The 20,413-nt window shown below is 33.2% G+C and overlaps 3 protein-coding genes across 3 annotated transcripts; 2 read left to right on the plus strand and 1 right to left on the minus strand.

Moving 5' to 3' along the window:
- Positions 1-1,792: 1,792 nt before the first annotated feature.
- LOC25499334 (serine/threonine protein phosphatase 2A 57 kDa regulatory subunit B' beta isoform) lies at positions 1,793-8,879 on the plus strand. Its single transcript, XM_013594561.3, has 2 exons — positions 1,793-3,093; positions 8,154-8,879. Exons 1-2 carry the CDS (start codon positions 2,008-2,010, stop codon positions 8,472-8,474), a joined length of 1,407 nt encoding a protein of 468 aa, XP_013450015.2. The 5' UTR covers positions 1,793-2,007; the 3' UTR covers positions 8,475-8,879.
- A 2,420-nt stretch (positions 8,880-11,299) lies between these two features.
- LOC25499337 (uncharacterized) lies at positions 11,300-14,265 on the plus strand. Its single transcript, XM_013594564.3, has 4 exons — positions 11,300-11,606; positions 11,691-11,801; positions 13,048-13,116; positions 13,965-14,265. Exons 1-4 carry the CDS (start codon positions 11,466-11,468, stop codon positions 14,013-14,015), a joined length of 372 nt encoding a protein of 123 aa, XP_013450018.1. The 5' UTR covers positions 11,300-11,465; the 3' UTR covers positions 14,016-14,265.
- Positions 14,266-14,307: 42 nt separating this feature from the next.
- Positions 14,308-18,530, minus strand: LOC25499338 (probable pectate lyase 12). Its single transcript, XM_013594565.3, has 4 exons — positions 18,203-18,530; positions 16,746-17,191; positions 14,768-15,416; positions 14,308-14,600 (listed from the first exon to the last, which is right to left on the minus strand). Exons 1-4 carry the CDS (start codon positions 18,334-18,336, stop codon positions 14,420-14,422), a joined length of 1,410 nt encoding a protein of 469 aa, XP_013450019.1. The 5' UTR covers positions 18,337-18,530; the 3' UTR covers positions 14,308-14,419.
- Positions 18,531-20,413: the final 1,883 nt, after the last annotated feature.

Here is a 20,413-nt window from a genome sequence, read left to right on the forward strand (position 1 = left end):
TTGAACCATCTAAAACTAAAACAACGAAAACTTTGACCTAGAAATCAAATTATGTTTTTCTGACATATTTATTTTTCGACCAAAACATACAAAATTGCAATTTTATTTCGAGTAAGCGTATATTTATAGGTCAAATTTTGTTCCTCAATTTTTTCCGGAAAGTTTATAACATCATACGAACCACCACCAAAGAATTTGGGAGTTTTTAAATGAGTGATGAATTAAAAATATCTTGTATTGTACATTTGAAAATTTAAATTTTATTTACATAATTATACTTTTAAACTTGGTCCCTCTCTAGGTTCAATTCCTGGCTATGTCCATGTTTACACTCGTTCACGAACTCAACATCCCAAACAAAAAAATACCTAACATTTTTTTTCACCAACTCAAACTACCTCCCTCAACACCAATGCCCAATACCATATAATGCACATTAACATATTTCTCCGTCGCTATATTAAACTACCTAAGAAAATGATCTTTTACCCAACTCCTTGTTGAACCACGAGTCTTAAGGGTACCCGCGGATAAAATCTATCATGAATATGAGACGGATAGCTAAACGAATATCCACAGGTATAATAGAGGGGTATTTAACTACTCGTTACTTTATGGATACAAACATAAATTTGATGATATTCGTGGTCGTGGGTACCTGTACCCGATAATAAATTAAATAAATTACTAAAATATTTTTGTGTATATATAAGAAACCTTAGTTTACTGTACAACAACCATTCTCTTCTAAGTTCTATCCAAAAAAACTCTTTTATTCAAAGTGAAATTATTGAAGCTTGGAATGCATATGAAATTTGGATGTTTTTATGATTTTATTTTACTTCAAGAATTTTAATGGATTAGGCAAGAATCCTAAATTTTATATGAATTATGGTATGATGAATTTGTATGGATTATGTAAGAATCATGAATTTCGTTTGGATTATGATATGATTTATGAAATGTGAATGAATTGTGTATGGATGTCTAAAAATTGAAGTTTTTTAGTAATTAAAAATTTGTTATTTTTTGTACCAAAAAAAAAATAAAATTAAAAACTCATCAGTATTCATTTATCCAAGAGGACATGGATATCCAAAGCGGACATAAGTATCATGTTTATCCAACAGAACGTGCATGGGTATCATACTACCCATATTCATGGATACTAATTAACATTCTTCGTGCCAAAACAACCGCTCACTCTCATTATCCAATCTCTTATAAACATTATCGAGAAACCGTCTCTCTCCACTCACCTCATCACTTCTTGCAATAGTAAAAATATGGAAAATGTTAACACGTGCCTTTAAGACACAAGTTAAGGAGTTAAATGTAGAAATTTTTTGTTAAAATTCGTGTATTGCATTTAATTTATTAACTTTTAATTAGTTGAATGCATAAATATTAATGAAATATTTTTATTTTTGATTTGCTTAACATATGCCCTTAGAGCACAAGTTAACATTACCTTAAAAATATATACCAAATTGAATCTATGCCACTCCCCAACCAGTTCGCCAATTATTAACTCATACTTTAAAAGTTAAAACTTGACAATTATTTGAAGACATAGAAAATATGTTAATGCCATAACATATGGTAGTTTTAGCAACTATCGGCAAAGTTCGCGTGTAAATATTTCATACAAATTATATAGCAATGGACTCTACAAAAAAGTGAGTATATTATTCCACCTATCATTTGTCAAAAAGTAAATAAAAAAAGTTGAAATTCATAATTTTTCCTAGTCGTAATTGTAAATTTATAATGCATTATCCATTGATATTGATATTATCCTTTGCACAAATATGCACCTCTTTAATCATCACCTCAATTTTACTCCAAAACACAAACACACCCTCTCTCTATAATTTACCACTCATTTCATCGCCGGAAAACACATCTCCGATCATTCACCACTCCGATCCACCGTTTTTTAACCTGAGATGCGACGTCGCAGCTTTCACCTTCCAAATTCATTAGCTTAGGGTTAGGGTTCTCAAAATGTTCAAGAAATTAATGAAAGGAGGGCAGAAGAAGCCCTCCAAATCCGATTCAACAGACGGATTTGGTCCACCGGCGAACACCACCGTTGATTCATCGGCGGTCGTCATACCACCACCGTCAGGAACAATCGAAGCGCTTCCATTGTTTCGCGACGTACCGGTATCCGAGAGACAGAATTTATTTCTCCGGAAGCTTCAGATTTGTTGCCACACTTTAGATTTCACCGATACGTTGAAATCGGTTCGAGAGAAAGAAATCAAGAGACAAACTTTGATGGAATTGGTTGAATTTATTCAATCTGGTTCGAGTAAGATATCGGAGATTTGTCAAGAAGAGATGATCAAAATGGTTTCGATGAATATTTTCCGGTGTCTTCCTCCGGCGTATCATGAGAATACTGGACAAGATGCTGCCGATCCAGAAGAGGAGGAGCCGTGTTTGGAACCGGCCTGGCCGCATTTGCAGCTTGTTTATGAGCTTCTGCTTAGATATGTGGTTTCATCTGATACTGATACGAAGGTAGCGAAACGTTACATTGATCATTCATTTGTGCTTAAATTGCTTGATTTGTTTGATTCTGAGGATCCCAGAGAGCGTGAATATGTTAAAACGATATTGCACCGTGTTTATGGAAAATTTATGGTTCATAGACCCTTTATTAGGAAGGCTATTAATAACATATTTTATCGGTTTATTTATGAAACTGAGCGACATAGTGGAATTATGGAGCTTCTTGAGATTCTTGGGAGTATAATTAATGGGTTTGCGTTGCCGATGAAGGAGGAGCACAAGTTGTTTCTTGTGCGAGCGTTGTTGCCTTTGCATAAACCGAAACCGGTTGCTGTGTACCATCAGCAGTTGTCTTACTGCATTTCGCAGTTTGTTGAGAAGGATTTTAAGCTGGCGGATACGGTTATTAGGGGTTTGTTGAAGTATTGGCCGGTGACTAATTGTCAAAAGGAAGTTCTTTTTCTCGGGGAACTGGAGGAAGTGCTGGAGGCTACCCAAGCTGCGGAGTTCCAACGCTGCATGGTTCTTCTTTTTAGACAGATTGCTCGCTGCCTCAATAGTCCACATTTCCAGGTTTGTCGAAAATGGTTTTTCATTATGTTGATTGAGTAGGATTAATACAAGTGTTTTTTTAATTACCATTTTCCTTTGAATATTGTGTTATAAATATGCATTGCTTCTTATTGAACTGTTACTCTCTTTGTAAGGTAGATCTATACTTGGCCCTTATTTGGTATAATATTTATAACCTGATGTTAATATAAGATATAAGGTTTGGTTGCCTAGTTAGTAAACTTCAACTGACATATCCTTCCAAGTACCAAACTCGGTAACCTAGGTTTTTCTAGTTTTGTGGACAGGTACCTAGGTTTTTTTGTTTTGTTTTGTGGATAGTTCATTTATTGTTTTGCATCTTAATGATGACGTCTTCGTCAATGGAGGAAAATAAAGAACTGTGTTTTATCATCACTATTAATGTGGGAAAATATTTAATGTTCTCTCATAATTGTCTTCAACCCTAACATCACATACATTTCTCACATACATGGATTGTCTATTCATTATTGTGTTTCTTTTGAAATAGTGTTGAACTGCCAAAGTTAAGCAAAACTAAAATTCGATTGACGGCTATTTTTTGACAATTTACTTTATGAAATTTATACATATGTATGCATCTGGTGTCAATTAAATGGACTACAATCCTTGTTAAAAAAAGATTCCATGGCTTACATAAGTGCTTGTATTGTAAATGTTATGTTCGATAACTGTAATGGTGAAGTGTGTGGTTTGGCCTTTACACTATTTAAACTATCTTTGTGATATAGATTTTCTTAATTACCATTATTGTTATTTACTTTTTTGGTGAGTAGCATGAGGTGCACCATGTAGGGATATTCTGATTTTAGCACAACTGATTATTGTTGGGGGTCAACTGCACATGCCTTGTGGTTTATTAAGTCACAGTAAATGCCCATTGTGATATAAGAAATCGAACACATTCTTATATACTTTAACATTATCATTTGCAATGTGCCACCTGACATCCCATCATGGGTTAAATTTGATTGTAAGGGAGTCAAGTGCAAGTTATGTGATGAATGGGCTAGGCCGAAAAAATCCTTAATGAACTCGTTTTCTGGAAATTCTTTACAATCTACGTTTATGTGTCAGCTAACATTTTCCTTAATTCCTTTATAGAAGGACTGGTCTTTCATGAGAACGATGACAGGGTCACAAATCAGTAAACTTTACGTACCTTACAATTAGTTAAATCCCAACTTATGACATGGCTGAGCATTTAATATTTTAGAATCTAGAGATTGCTGGTTTAGCAAATTTGAATCATTGAAAGCCAAGGGCTTATTTGGTATTAGAAACTGTCACCTTTCAATCTGTTTCATGTAAAAACCTTTTAAGACATGAAAATTGAAAACAAAAGGCAGTTTTGTAATAAAAAGTGAAAACAGGAAATGAAAATAGAGAACAAATTCTCAAACCAAATAGGCTGTATGCTTTCATTTCACCCAGTTAACTTTTATTATTTTCATCCATTTGGTAGTTTTGACGTTTGAGCAATCATTTTTCTCACAATACCTTTATTTTTTTGATAAGAAAAATGTTAGTTGTTAGTATGTTATGTTAGTAACCAGAGTTTGAACCTTGAACCTCAAACTAGCTCAATCACGTGAGCCACGCCTTGGGGACCCTCACTCCTTGTGCATCAATGCAGGCATGACTAGAGAGTTATAGTATGTTTTGATCTATAATTATTTATGTTGCTACAAATCATATAAACTGAGTGATTGAGCAACCCTTGCTCTGTTATCATTTGCCGAAATTCATTATGTTATGATGTTATCATGAAGTTAAAGCTGAATCATGTCTTATGTTATCATGAAGTTTATAATTATCTCAATGTTGAGATTTGAGAAATTCAGCCACCTAGGTATCTATACCTCACTTAAATCTTGAGTCAAGCCTAATCTGGCAGCTTTTCTTTGCTCTGGTGTGAAGCATGTCTTTCTGATTAGTGAAAATCACCGAAAACAATCCAGTGAATCTAATTTCGTGAGGAATTTTACTACTTAAGAGGTCTGATGACTTGGATCTTTTGAAGTAATTTTGTCTGATATATGAAAGTTGTTGGCTGGTTGGTCAGCAACATATGTTTCTGATAGTCCCAGTTCTACTTATACATCATCAAAACTTAAAATACTTGTCAATTAGCTGCCGAAGGTGTGCACTAGAGCAAGAAATTTAGCTCCATATTTGCAGTTATTTTAAACATGGAAAATATCTCAGAATTAATAATGGGATTTACCGAGACCTTGAATCTATCTGCAAGTTGTTGCTGTGAATTATTATAACTTTCAAGTTTGGGAAGCAAATAAAATTCTACAAGTTGAATCAGAATGGTGAAATTTGGAATCATACCTAAGCAAATTGAGAAACAAAATAGAAAATATGTTAACCTAAGTTGATTTAACAAATACTTCGTTTAAAGCTCATTGATCACCATGACCTCTATGTGAGCCCCGAACTGTCAGAACCAACCCTTGATTTGGATCATTAGTGACCATTGAAATATATGTTGTTAAACTGAGGGAAAATGCTTAATTTCTTGAATCAGGAGGGCATGCAATTGAGCCAATAATTCAGGACGCTAAGCGCTATTGAGTCATTGACCCTTCTTTCAACTCATCTCTTCCTTCACTTGCCTTGTTCTCGATAAGGTTCTTTTGGGTGTAATCAGTTTTCAACAATGTGTCTGCACTTCACATTCTATTTTGCATCGAATGTTGAAACTACTATTTCTTGGTTTCTCTTTAAGTGTTTGGTCGGTGTGTTGTTTTTGGCTTACATGTAAGTAAGTTCTGCTGTTAATTTGACCCTCTAGCCCACCCAAAACTTGAGATTTGGCAAAAGGTAAATATACCCAAATCTTGGAACTCGCTAATATGCCACAGTTTTAAATTACAATTGAAGATTTTGTCAAATCTCAGAACCAAAATATTGAGAAATTCTTCATAGGAGCACTCTTTTTTGAGTCAAAGCTGCAAACCCTAGCTGGATTGACTTTTCTTTCCATTTATAGGTAGGTTAATTGCAAAAACTACTTTGCTGGAGATGAGTTGAATCATGTGCTTGACAATTTTTGCCTATTTTTAATAATTTATCATGATTTTCATTTTAAAACTTTTTTAGTTGTCAGGTTCAAAATTCTTCCTTTTGATATTGATTCAATCTTAGTTTAAAGAATTGTTCCTTCTCTTTTTCATTCAGATCATTGAGCTGCAGTATCAGCTTGTGTTTTCATTTTGTCTTCCAGTTCAAAGCTATTGGTTAAGAATCTGGTCTCCTGTTAAAAGTTCCAGATAGTTTGTCCTGATATAATTTTTTTCTATATGTGTGAATGGTAACAAGACTTTTGCAGTTTAATGATGTACCACGGGCTGAACACTGATCCTTAGACATTAAAATATTTTTATTTGAAAAAAGGATAGATATGTTGTAGAAAAATGAAATGAGAAACCTAAGGGCAGGTTTACTTCCTGTGTTTCATGTTTTCATTTTCACTTCAACGTGTAAACATTAGAGATATAGATCCAATATTTTCATCACTATTTTCTTTTACAATTTTTGATAACAAATCTTAACATTTTTAGAAATTTTGAAAATGCCAAAAATACTGTTTTCATTGTTTCTGAAAATGCATTCTTTCTAGCTTGTCATCCATCTTCTGTCTTCACAAATGTTCACTACACAAGTCTTCCGTCGCAAATATTTTTGAAGTGTGCGTGTGTGTGTGTTTGCAGTTTTCACCACAGCCTTAAAAAAATCTGGAAACTGAATGAAAACTAATCAAACATGCTCTAAAAATACAAATTCTGAAAACAAAAAAGAAAGAAAGAGAAACGCATAATCAAATCTTCACACGCCCAACGCACAAACCCTTTGTTTTGCACCTCTTTGGAATTGAGTGAGAAAATGGAAATAAGATTGGAGGTGTATTATGCCATGGAATCTAAAGTCCAAACCTTGCCTAGACTTCAAATATTTACATTGCATGTATAAAATGGGAAATTTGTTTTCCTTAATGAATTGATTACTCTTGGTTAGAGTGCTAAACTAAGTGCCCGTCCAATTCATAGGAGAAATCTGTTTGAATAGAATTTCTATAAATACATCTTCAATGCCATTGTCGCACTGTAGCTTGGCAATATGTAGTCAATGTTCCCAGAAAGCTAGCAGAGAATCATGAGGTGTTTATTATCCAAAACTTCTATGAAGTTTCATTATTTCGTCCTTGAACAGAAAAGTATGGTGATGCTTTTCAAAAGTGAAGGAAGAAAGGGAGGAGTAAATTGGTTCCCCTATTTCAAGATTTCAAAGTTCAGCATCACTTGATTCCTTCCTTTTTCTATCTTTACCAAATCTTATATTGATCATCAACTGTAGTTTGAGCTTAAGCTCATCAGAGATGGAAAATTTAAAGGTTGGCAGGGTCAAAAAGTAGTGTGGAAACAAAAATAGTGTGCAAATGAGTTTCTCTACTTGGTGATATTTAAGGTGATGTTCAGTATGATCTTTAGTCATTACGAGATTGAGGATTTTCAACAGGTTATTACTTTTTTAATTTGAAAAATCTGAACTGATTTTGTGATTATCTATACTCTCCTTGGCCTTTTGGGTCAGTGTTCAGATCCATAAACCCAGATAGTCCAGAAACATTTAGACTATGACTGACCTCTTGGCTTGCTCTTGAACTTGAATGGTAATTATTCCAGATCAGGTTGACCTAATGCAGGACTAGCGGCATTTTGAGGAAGGATAATAGATGTCCTTGCTCCTTAATGGAGAATTTCCTTTCTTATAACGATTAGTCTTGAGGGTCAAAAAGTGTTTTTAATCATTCCATAGAGTAAGGTCGAGTCTGGAAGTTCCTTGTGCAAACATTGTTTTTAGGAAATCTTATCTCTCAAGTGATAATTAGCATACTGAATTGGATTGGGAATCCTGATTGCTTAGAATTGACTTGTTTTTTCTTTATTTTAAAAATAAAATACACTCTATTTCATTTGTTGTTTCTAGTTAAATTATCCCTTGTATGCTTATTCACATCTATATTGTAGGTCGCAGAACGAGCCCTCTTTTTGTGGAATAACGAGCACATCGTCAGTTTAATTGCCCAAAACAGGACTGTAGTATTGCCCATAATATTTGAAGCATTGGAGAAAAATGTCCAGAGTCATTGGAACCCAGCTGTAAATGGGTTGACTGTGAATGTTAGGAAAATGTTCCTTGAAATGGATGCTGAATTGTTTGAAGAGTGCCAGAGGCAGTATTTGGAAAGAGAGGCTAAAGCCAAAGAGGTGGAAGAGCTGCGGGAATTGAATTGGAAGAGACTGGCAGATGCGGCTGCACAGAATGGGGCGGATATGATCACAGCTTAGCCAAATTAAAATTATTTTACTGCCCTAAATGGGATCGTTCATTGGATAGGCGGAGGATTATATTTTATATGCACTCCTTGCCATTTTGGTGCCATTATTGATTGGTTTCTTTCTCCCCTCTGTAATTTATTTTTGCTCTCCATTTTCTTCGTTGGATAATCAGAAAGTTAAAGAAAGCAGTGATTATTGTAAGATAAAAATGTATTAGACGTAAGCAATGTCTGCAGATTAAGAATGTTTTGTGAAATACTTGTATTTATTTCCCGTACAGAAAGATACGGAAATTTTCTTTTCATTGTTACAACAAATATGCATTTTTTTTAGGTGCGACAAGTTCTTCCCACCTTTTTGTGCTTGATCTGTACTTTGATTGGAGTCGTTTTGCAATAAAGCTAAGGTTGGTTACTGGATGGACTGGACATATGTCGCCTTTGCAAAGTGGCATGAATTGCAATCTATTAACAACAGAGACTTCATATGATCTCGTAGATAGACATGATAGATGATTTTCTCTCATTGACACAATGCAGATGAAGTCTAAGGATGAATCAATTTTGTCTCAAGGCACCAGCTGGTTGCAGTTCTTTGTTTGTTGTTACTACACATGATTGGGTTGATTTAGACTTCTTACTTAGTTTAGACTGGGGCCCTTTATGTTATCTGTAATAAGTAGCATGCTAATTGCTAAGCACACCCTCTCATTACTAGAAAATCTACGGGTTTTTACCTTCAATTTTAACCATCTCTTGATATCTCTGGATGTATACCCCCAGATAGTCTTATCTTTTTCATGCAAACAAAATATTTTCAAATAGATTATATATATGAAAATGGTGGATTCTTGGATGAGGGATCAATTAAGTCCCTCACCGATGGACCATGAATAAAATATGGTTGGATTAAATTAATGAATCAGATTGGTTAAGAGTAAAATTGAGACTATCTGCACTTTTTTGCACACAATCTTCTCCCACCCCCTTCTTCCTCGTGTGAAACGCCACCGACACTTCAAATAGGCGTTCCTCTTACCGTCACCAGAGCATCATTCTTCCCCTATTCCACCAATTCACCCCCTTAATCCAATATGTGCTTCTTTCGTCATTTATATTAAAATTCAAGATCTGCAATATCTTAAATCACTTTTGCAATCACTAAAAATAAACATATTTTATATAATAGAAGATATTCTTTGTTCGGCAATTCTACAGTTTCTCAATGTGAAAGCGGCCCCAAGTGATAAATTGCAAATTGATTCACATAGATTTGTGATGCAATCTAATGAAATGAGATCACATGTGGATGAAACAATTGGGAAGATTGACAGCGGCACTCTTCAAATACGGCGTACAAAAGACGGTTTCCGGCAAGATCAGTGTGACACGAGGAAGGAGAGGGAAGAGGTCGGTGGGATTTGATTGTGTGTAAAAAAGTGTAGATAGCTCAATTTTACTCTTAACAAATATGATCCCTCACCCCAATTTTACTCTTATTCATGGTCCACTGGTGATGGACTTAATTGATCCCTCACCCTAGAATCCACCTATGAAAATTTAAAGAAAATGTTGATTGATAAAAAAAAAAAAAAAAAAAAAAAAACTTTTCTTCTTACCATAACATCTAACATTTATAATAAACAGAGTCGGAGTTCTCTCTCTTTTTTTTCTTTGAAGAAGGGAGTTCTCTCTATTTCATAGTTTGATTCGTGTAAATTGGCATTTTACAAGATTTCTTTTTGAAGGAACACATTAAAAATTGGTAATGTAATTTTTTTTGACGAAAAAATTGGCGTAATTAGATGTGTTTATTCAAAATTATAGTGATATATTTTATTTCTCTTGAGAACAGAATCACACTCAAAAATTAGTGTCTCATATAAATTTTGTAAGTGGATTTTTTTCTTTTGAGGGGGGAGCAAATGGATTTATTTGTATAACTTTTTTTCAGGGGAAACTGTTTTCTTTTTGATAGTGTACTTGTAACTATTAATATCATGCATAAAAAAAAAAAACTATTAACATCAATAAAAAACTAACTTGTTAACTTTAGGAACTTTTTTTTCCCATGGCTTCCCTCCACTTTAGGATCTTTACTTGGTAAGATTTTTTTTTGGACTTGATTTCTCGATTAGACCTCAATGTACTTTTTATCTTGTGACTAACTGATTATTTGAAATCACAGTAGATTTGAAAAAAATTACAATAGCATCGTGATTTTGGTAAATCTCTAATGACATGTTTGGTTTGGCGTCTAAGTGGCCTTTCGTACATTTTCAAATACTTATGCATGGTAAAGCAGAAGTTAGGAATAGTTGCTTCTAGTTGGACGCAAGTTTATTGTAGTTTCACCGCATAAACAAATATACCATAAAGTGTTTACAAAATTACGCTAGCTCACAAAAAAGGTACTAATTGGATTGGTCATTCGGTCAAACTTAAAGTTTCACAGATCCTTCCAAAGGTGTGTTTCGGTAAGAGATTGAATCATCTACTGCAACACAAAGAGTATGTTTGGTTTCACATTTGTAAAAGGCAAAATTAATTCTAAAGATGTATAATTGATTTTGACATGTTTAATTTCTTCAAGTAGAATTGATTTTAACTTCATAATTGATTTTTCTTGAAGTTAGAAATTATAAATTCCAATCCTATAATTGATCTTTACATTAAAATTTATTATTCAACACATTTTTACATAAATGTAGTATTTAAAAATAAATCAATTTAGCTTTCGACTAAATTTTTATTGCATTCAATATTACAAAATCAATTAATCTCATTGGCTATTCAAACACACACAAGAAATAAGATTGTGTGAAAAATAAGAGGATATTATGAAGAGAGAGAAGAGAAATTGAAAAGTGGCAGAGAACTCTCTTCTCTTCATCTATGATGATGATATGCTGATTGTGAACTGAAGTGTGTAGAAGAACAAGAAAGAATAATAGATTAGGAACTAGATAGATAGATAAATAAAAATAAAAATAAATTGAAAATGTCGAAGAGTTCGTTTCAAAACGACGTGCCATGGAGAGCTTCATCTTCTTCAACAAAGCCAATACCCAAAATTCATCACTCTCCAATTCTTCGCGTTTCTCAGAATCCCTTTTCCGATTATGCAATTTCCATCATGAGGGTATCTCTCTTTTTCACTTTTCATTCATTATCTTCGTTCAAGTTTTCATTTTTAACTTTTTTTTTTATTTTTTATTTTTTGCAGCATCCAGACCCAATAGGGGATGGTTTGGGTGATGACGCTATAGTTGAAGCAGCTGGTCCTGAATGCATCATACCTGGTCAAGTTACTCCCATTAAACTACTTGGCCTTAAGGTACCTATTTCTTGTTTCAATTTTTGTATTAGAAATCAAATTAAATTATGTTAACTAAGCCTGTTTCAACTATGAAGCACGGACACATACAATACGGACATGTGGACACTGATATTAATTTGAGAAAATAACATAATTCAATGTAACTGTATGTGTCGGACACTGGAACACCTTCAATCAAAAGTGTCGTGCTACATATTTGTTTAATGTTTTTTGGATCATGGTTTTATCACATAGTTTTCCTAAATGCTTCATGGTTTTAGTAATGAACCATTGAGAAGATAAAAAATCACCATAAGAATATTTTGAATCTTTTTGCAATTTGGAAGTCTAACTGTGCACCTAAACTAATTAGTCTATGAAAACCATGAAGAAGGTTGCACATATGATTGAGCATTGCCTAGCAAAACCCTTGCTTGTTCGTACTAATAACATATTCACATTTGGGGAATGTTTGGTGGCGGCTTATGACACCTAATTCTCGACCGCTGCTAATATTTCTTCGATAAAAGTAGGAGTTTGTTATCTTTGAGTTTTTGAATTCATTTCTGTTTAAATAGTTTATTTTTTATTTGGTGTTTGTGATTGCTGGATATATTTTTCTTCTCTTGATGCTGTTTATGTTTAAACTGCTTTTTCCCCTGATAATTGAACAACGGAAATGGCATCGAGTTGCTCATCTCATGAGTTGTAACCTCAATATTAATTCCATCAAGCACAATAATCATACAACTCAAAAACTTTGAATACTCTGCGAATGTTGTTTTGCAATTTGTCCTCGAAGTTGTGGCATATTCTTCTCAATCTACCTTATCAATCTCAGGACCTATTTGGTTTAAGAAATTGTTTTATGTTTCTGTTTCTTATTTTCACTAAAAATTACAAAATTGCCATCTTCTTTCACTTTGTTTCTTGTTATGAAAGATTTGACGAAAACAACGAAACAACTTTTTATTGTATAAGTTTTCTTGCTATCTAAAATCTCACATACAAGATTCAAAAGGGTGGTCATTTTTGTAACAGGGGACTTTGTTCTGTTGTGTAATTTAAAAGTGTGTTATGTTCATCAATTCTCTTTTTCCTCCCTCTATTATCACGTCTTTTCATGTTTTCCCCCATTGTATTTTATGTTTAAGTTTTCTCTAATATTAATGCTTCACTTTTGGGGTGATGCTCTTTAGAAATACTTTGTTTTGGCAAAGAGATGCAATTCAACATTTTTCATTTTGGCTTCTTATTGGAACAGGTTTGGCCTATCGAAGTTGACCTGAAATTTTTGGAACCAATTGGCCGAGAACTTAAGCAGCTTGGGAAGGTAAAGTCCTTTTTATATCTTTCCTACATACAGGGTAATATTGACACACTTCTGGCAGTTGAACATAATGAGTTTTTTGCACTTGATATTGATGAACTTTGGAATAGAGAACAGAAATACTTGTGTATTTTTCTCTCAATATAACTTGCATAGAAAATCAGCAACAAAGCAATCAATATTGCTACTAGGCATATATATGTGCCCTTATACTGTTGGAAATGGAGATGAGATGATAATAATTTAAACTGCGCCTTGTGATAACAAAGTAGCCAATCATTATTATAGCACTGAAACAGATGTCTGTGCTGTGTATCATACAAAATACCATGTTTACCTTGAATGAAAAACCAACAGCATTGTAGCGAATTGAATTTTTAAGTTTCAGTATGCTATATAAATCACGATGTTGTTAAAGGTCAGCTTCACGTATCTTTTACCATAGTGTTATGCAGACTTTGCCAGATGCTTTGCTCATAAATCCACACTTTTATTTTAGAAATTCAGTGTGCTGTTGCTGCGTATTTTTCTTGAAATTTAGTGTGCAGTGAATTTGAAAATATGTTGGATATGAATGCTTAGTGTTAGTTCAATCCCGTTGTTTTATGCTTTTGTTGATCTAGTTGAATAGAAAATCAATGAATCATTTCTTACGACTTATCTTAAATATTGCAGTTGCTTGTGTTTGGATTTATTTGTTTTGCCTGGCCTGTTTGGTTGTATTTCAGTTATATAATCAGCCGCTCATCTTTTGATATTAATGGCGACATGCGGACATCTCCAGTTGAGACATGCAATTCTAAATATGCAATGACCTTTCATGATTAATGTAGTTATTTTTGTGCATGCAGGTCATGGATGACGCTGTGGAACTTATGAACAAATCATTCATAGATCGTTGATACGGTGGCCTTTGTGAAAGATGAAGATTTGGCTCGTTTTGTGTCCAGTCTCACATACATTTTTCCAAGAGTAATACAAGACAGTTTTGTTCTGTACTCGTTCCCCAGCCCCATCTTTCTTCTGTACGTCATTTGTTTTAATCTCTTATTTAACTTTTTCATTATAGTCTATAAATTTGAGAAGACTTTTTTTTTAATAATTAATCATAATGCTTACTTAAATTGAAAGACTCATGAGTTAACTTGAGCATTTTCTTCTTCTAGCCTGCACCCCTTGTAACATTGTATTGAATTTGCAAAATGATAGTACTTTCAAATAGGAGTAGACCCTTTTCATTCCAATTCCAATCAAGAGAAATACAAATACAGTGTCCCATTACATTGGTAACAACATTCCTGAATCGTCATTGAATAATTGTTAATGGTAGCACTCTATAAGACAACAAGAAGCACATCACAATAGTAAAAGAAGACGGCAACACTCGCGCACTCCCTGACATATCATCTGTGTAATCCGGGCCAGAATCTAAAACGCCGTCACTGTTGCTGCTTGGTCCTCTGCTCCACATTCCCAAGTTATTGTCTCTGTTTATTCATCACAACACACACTTCAGTCATTCCAACTCAACTCAATTCATAGAAGAGTCTAATGACTTGAAACTGATGCACAATATATTGATTTGAAGATAAAACATAATATAGCACTAATTATGGGGAAAAAAATGAAGTAATAATGAATTAGACATTGGTACCTTGCATTACCAAGAACACCAGAGTTCATGGTAAGAAGAACAATCCGATCAGCAGACTGAGGTTCAACACTATAAGCCTTCTCATACTTAACCTCTAGAGTGTCACCAGATGTAACAAAAAATGCACCATTAACCATAACATCACCCTCAGACCTCCAATTCCACCCTTTCCACTTATTTTGCTCAGTTTCAACCCTCTTAGTAACCTCTTTAGCAAAAGGATTAATCGGCGCAAAGTAACGGTTCCCTTGACTGTTAATAGTTGGTTCACCACTCCCCCCAATGGCATACATTTCCCACTCAGTGAAATCATTGTTGACCACATGGATGTATCCTCTTCTGCATCGCGGCATCCTTTGTACAAGTTTCTCGCCAAAATGGTTGAATGCGATTGTGACTTGCATTCCCGAGTCTGGGAGGTAGTCATCGCTGTGTCCAAGAAGCATGACTTCGTTGTGGTGTGACATGAAGTTGTTGGATATCGTTATTCCTGTTGATCCCATTACTGCGTCTATTAGTCCATCTTTGCAATGTGAGAGTGTGCAATGGTCGACCCATATGTCTTTTGAACCGAATATGGATATTCCATCTCCGTCTGACATTGTTCTGTAGCCAAAGTGTTCAGGACTTGATCTCACATTTGTGTTCCCTGCAATATATCAGACTCCTAATTTTCATCATTTATGCTTGCTTGCTAGTTGCTTCGAAAATAAAACTTATAATATAGACAGCAATTTAACTATAAGTTTAGTTTTAGGGTGACATAAATGATTTTGTGATCTTAAAGTAAAGTAATTTACATTTAGACATGTTCATGTGAAAATCAGTTGAACAATAAATTTGAAGGTGAAAATCACATTCAGAGACAACAACCATAAATTCTTGAGGCGAAATAAATTTTGATTAGGTATCACAAAAGCATACCAAAATCAATTTTAATTCTTCATAATCACTTTTAGCTCTTCTAAAATTGAATCTAAGCATATTACCAAAAAAAAATTTGAATCTAAGCATATGCATACATCTTCCAAATCGTATATTAGGAATGCAATGTGATGTATATGAAATAAAATGGTTGTGTTTTCTTTGGGATTTCTGTTCTTTTTTCTTACGGCTAAAATATGGTTTTAATCTCTACAAATATGTCTCGTTTTGGTTTTAGTCCCTGTGAAAAAAATAATTTGTTTTTGGTCCTGCAAAATTTTTTGTTTTTGAGAAAATAGTCCATCCAGAGACTATTTTCAAAAACAAAAAATTTTGCAGGGACCAAAACTACAAAATGGGTTCAGTCATCATGTGCCATGTATGCAAATCATCACAAAAATTGGGTGGGACTATTTTAAAAAACAAAAAATTTTGCAAGGACCAAAAACAATTTTTTTTTTTACAGAAACTAAAACCAAAACGAGGCATATTTGCGGGAACTAAAACCATATTTTAGCGTTTTCTTATTGTTGGTACTTTTACAAGGGTTAGACAGCTTTTTCAACAATTACTTTTTTGTTTTTGAAATCACATCTCCACTTCTTGCAACTTGTTTTAGATTTTATTTTTTTATCTTTTATCTTTCATCTTTCTGTCATAACACTCATTGTTCATCTCTTTTCTCTGTTTTCTTTCTCCATATCTCTATTTAGAAGAGACTTTTGAGGAATAGTTTAGTACTAGTCAATTTTCTTTTTATGAGATGGTACAAAATAGGCCCCACATAGTATCTTTTTTTTTTTTTACAGAATACTATTTTTTAATAATAACAGAAAACAGACCCCACAAAATGACCAATGTTGTACCGCGCGGCGTAATTTCTAATTTCAATACAGTATATTAATAAAAAAAATCATTTTCTTAAACTTTATCCAAAATAAACACAACTTTTCCATTCTTCAAAACAAAACATGTGCACAGTGCAGTTATGTTTTGTCATATCCTTCAAAGCAGAATAGTATAATAAAGTTTAGGAAAAAAAATTGTTAATTACCTGAGGGGTGACAATGGTGAATATGAATGTTATGTATTATAACATTACTAATAAACTGCAAAGTAATGCATCCTCCTCCCACAATGTGAACATCAGCTCCACGTCCGTCAATAGTCTTATAACTATTAAATATAAGCTCTTGCTTCAGCTTAATCATCATGTTACTAGGGAACACTATCCACAATGGTTCATTTTTTATCACACCATATCTTAATGTACCTGGTTTTGGGGTAACAGCATCATCATCTGATGAATCTGTTACAACGTAAAATTCACCACCTTTTCCTCCTTTAGCATACTGACCAAACCCGATTGCACAATCAGCTAACCTTTGACGATTGTTGGGCCATTCTGGATCGCATTTCCAACAATCGTCAATCGGGTTACCAGTCATGCATGCAGATCCAGATAGCATTTCCCTTCTTGCTATTGAAGCATTCACCTTCCTAAACACAACAAACAAAACATTCATTTATATATTAAACTAGAAGTTGATATCAGATCAGATGCACACGATTTCGGAGACTAATTTTTTGAACTAGATAGAATCATATAAGTTAAAAAAATTCATGTAGAGAGAAAAAGCGAAATTCCTTTCTAATTATCTGCCACTAAATCAAAGAAAAAAATTCATTTTATCGTCACTAATTTTCTTTACTTTTTCTACTAGTTTATTAAATAGTCAGGAGATGCAAGGATGGTCTGGTGGTTAGAGTGAGAAGTTATAGATTGGAACGATAAGGAGATTAAAGTTCGATCTCTCCACCCTCAACAAAAACTAATAATATTAACCTTTCTCAATTCAAATAAAAAATAGTGTTTTAAGTTTGATTTTGAACTATGGAAACATTAAGCTATAAAAAAGGCCCATATTCTTTTTTTGAAGAAAGAAGAATATATAGAGATAAATGATAAAGTAGGTAAAGAAAAAAGACATGCCTATAATTTTCTTTTAAGGAAAGACATGCCTATAATGAATTTTTAAATGTTTTAAGTGTATATATAAAATATAAATATATATTTTCCTTCAAAAAAAATATAAATATATTAATTTTAGTCTATACAAAAAAAAATCATCAATGATAGTCCTAGTTTGGTAATTTTGATAAATAAATAAATGTTTATAAAAATTCTGAAAATAGCCAAATTGATGATTATATATATATATATATATAAATGCTTATAAATTTTGTTTTTTTTTTGTGGTTATAAAAACTAAACTTTATTACACAAATTTGAAATATATTTAGCTTACAAAAAAATCTATAAAATGAACAAAAAATCATCTCATCTCACTTGAATATAGTCTAGGGTATGAACAAGAACTAGTAAGCTGAAATATGGGGAAAACAAGAAACAACATAGTGGAAAATGACACTGGTGTCCAGATCTGCTATTTTTTTCTAAATTAATACAATGTATGAAGGTACATTGAAATGAAACAAGGGAGAGAGTACCTATGAACTTCGTGGGCAACAGCATCAGGGTCAGGGTGTGTTCCAGGAAGAGTTAAGTTCAGCATTGCTGTTCCAAGTTGTGAAAATGAACTTAGAACAGAGATAATTAGCAATATGCATATTGTTTTGAACATTGTTGATGAAATTTCAGGAGTAAGACTGTGAGTTAGTGTTACAGTGTCATGGTTTGGCTGGTTTTTCAAAAAGTGTTAGACAGTGTTGGGTAAGGTGAGTTAATAAGCATGGAAAAAAAAACCAATGATTAACCAACGAGGTTGAGTATGAAAAGAGATAGAAGAGTTTTGTTTTTGTGCTACTTTGTTGTAATAATAATAAGGGTCATGCTATACAACTTCAAATTTTACTATATTTGATGCTTTAACAAGTTATAAGGTCATTTGTTAGTATTTTTTTAATAAATATTTTTTTTTTAAAGGTTAAACTAGTCCACTTAAATTGGAGCCCTTCATGGGTTGGGGTGGGCCACGGTTCACCCGGAAAAATTAAAAAATCAATATTATAGGTCTAATTTGCGAGATTTTATGCAATTTTGTATCGATTTTATATTTTGGTTGATCCAAATTTCTACAAAGTGGTGTAGTGGTCCATCCGAAAATTTAAATAATTCAGTTATAGGTCTATTTTGTGAGATTTTATACAAATTTATGTCGGTTTTAGGTTTTAGTTGATCCAAATTTCCGCAAATTGGTGTAGTGATCCACCCGAAAAATTTAAATAATTCAATTATAGATCTAATTTGTGAGACTTTAAACAATTTTTTAATAGTTAATTTTAGTGGCCCACCCTAACATTTTTTTATGCCTCCACCACTGACTCAAATCGGTATTGAAGATAATCGAACCTTCAAGTAATTTTAGTAGGTTTTTAATAATAATATTAATAATATATGATATAAAACTCATCAAGTACATTTATATAGTTTTATGATAAAATTGGAGAGAATAATATATATAGTTTATTCTTGTTAAAGTTGATTTGTATTATGGTCCATAATTTATGGATGCTCCTTTGTATTCGTAGTCCAATTTTCGGTGCTTGTTTGTTGATAATGATGGTAAAGAGAAATTAATTTTATTAATAATGAGAAAAAGAAAAAGAGGAAATGGTGAGAAAGAGGAGAAGAAAAGTGGTGAAATAGTCAAGGAATCACACTGCTCTCGAGGAAATGGTCTCTTCATTTGTTTGCGGGACACACAGATAGTGTCACTCTGTCCTCCCACATATCAAGGCCCCTCTCCCCTGCAGCTATGTTGAATTTATGCATGCAGTTGCACCATACTAATACTAAGTTCTGGATTATGATTTGATTTTAATGAAGAAATAGTTTTGTATTTTTACCTAATTTTTATTTTTTTTGTCAATATTTTTACCTAAATTATTACACTCTTTAAATTTTAAAATAATATGTAAATATAAATCAGCATGATCTCAATGGAGTTATAATGTTATATGCTATTCGTAAACATCTTTTTACAAAACATAACAATTAACTCAATACAGACTCGTTCTTGGGGTCGATGGAGTAGCCTTTTGACTTTTAAACCTATGGCTTGCCTATGCATATAGTATATTAGTAGTATTAGCACCAATCACGACATATTCGCATCGCAATAGCTCATTATTTTAACAAAAAAAATAAAAATAAGTTTGTTGAAATGGTTCAAAGATAAGCTAATGAGTTTCCTCACACTCTTGCTCTTGCAAGGATGATCCTATTTTTCATGCTACAACAAACTTTTTTTTTATTTTGTGAGGAGTCAATCAAGGTCTTTGACATAGTCAACAAAAATGAAGTTATCAAAGTATAGCAAGCTCTGCTCATACTGCTTTTCATTAGTTAGTTGGTCTCCATAAATTCAACATCGCTTCCTGCCTGTTCTTTAATACACTTTGTTTACATCTAGGTCCCCATACTTTTGCTGATGTAAAACCAAAAAAACAAATTAACTCAAGATGGAAATACAACCGTAATTCCATAAGTTCTACATGTGATAAACGATTTCTTTAACTTCTATAATGCCCAACAAAAGTTTCTTCAATGAATTAAGTAAAGTAAGCAAACGCCACATAACATGTCAACTCTGTTGAAGTAACACCAACAACGGTAGTATGTGTTTGTTTGTTTGTTTGTTTTGTATGTGTTGTCGAGCATCAATACAATAGGAACCATGCTCAACAACTTGATGGAAT

The sequence above is a fragment of the Medicago truncatula genome, chromosome 7, assembly GCF_003473485.1.
Source record: "Medicago truncatula cultivar Jemalong A17 chromosome 7, MtrunA17r5.0-ANR, whole genome shotgun sequence".
Lineage (NCBI taxonomy): Eukaryota > Viridiplantae > Streptophyta > Magnoliopsida > Fabales > Fabaceae > Medicago > Medicago truncatula.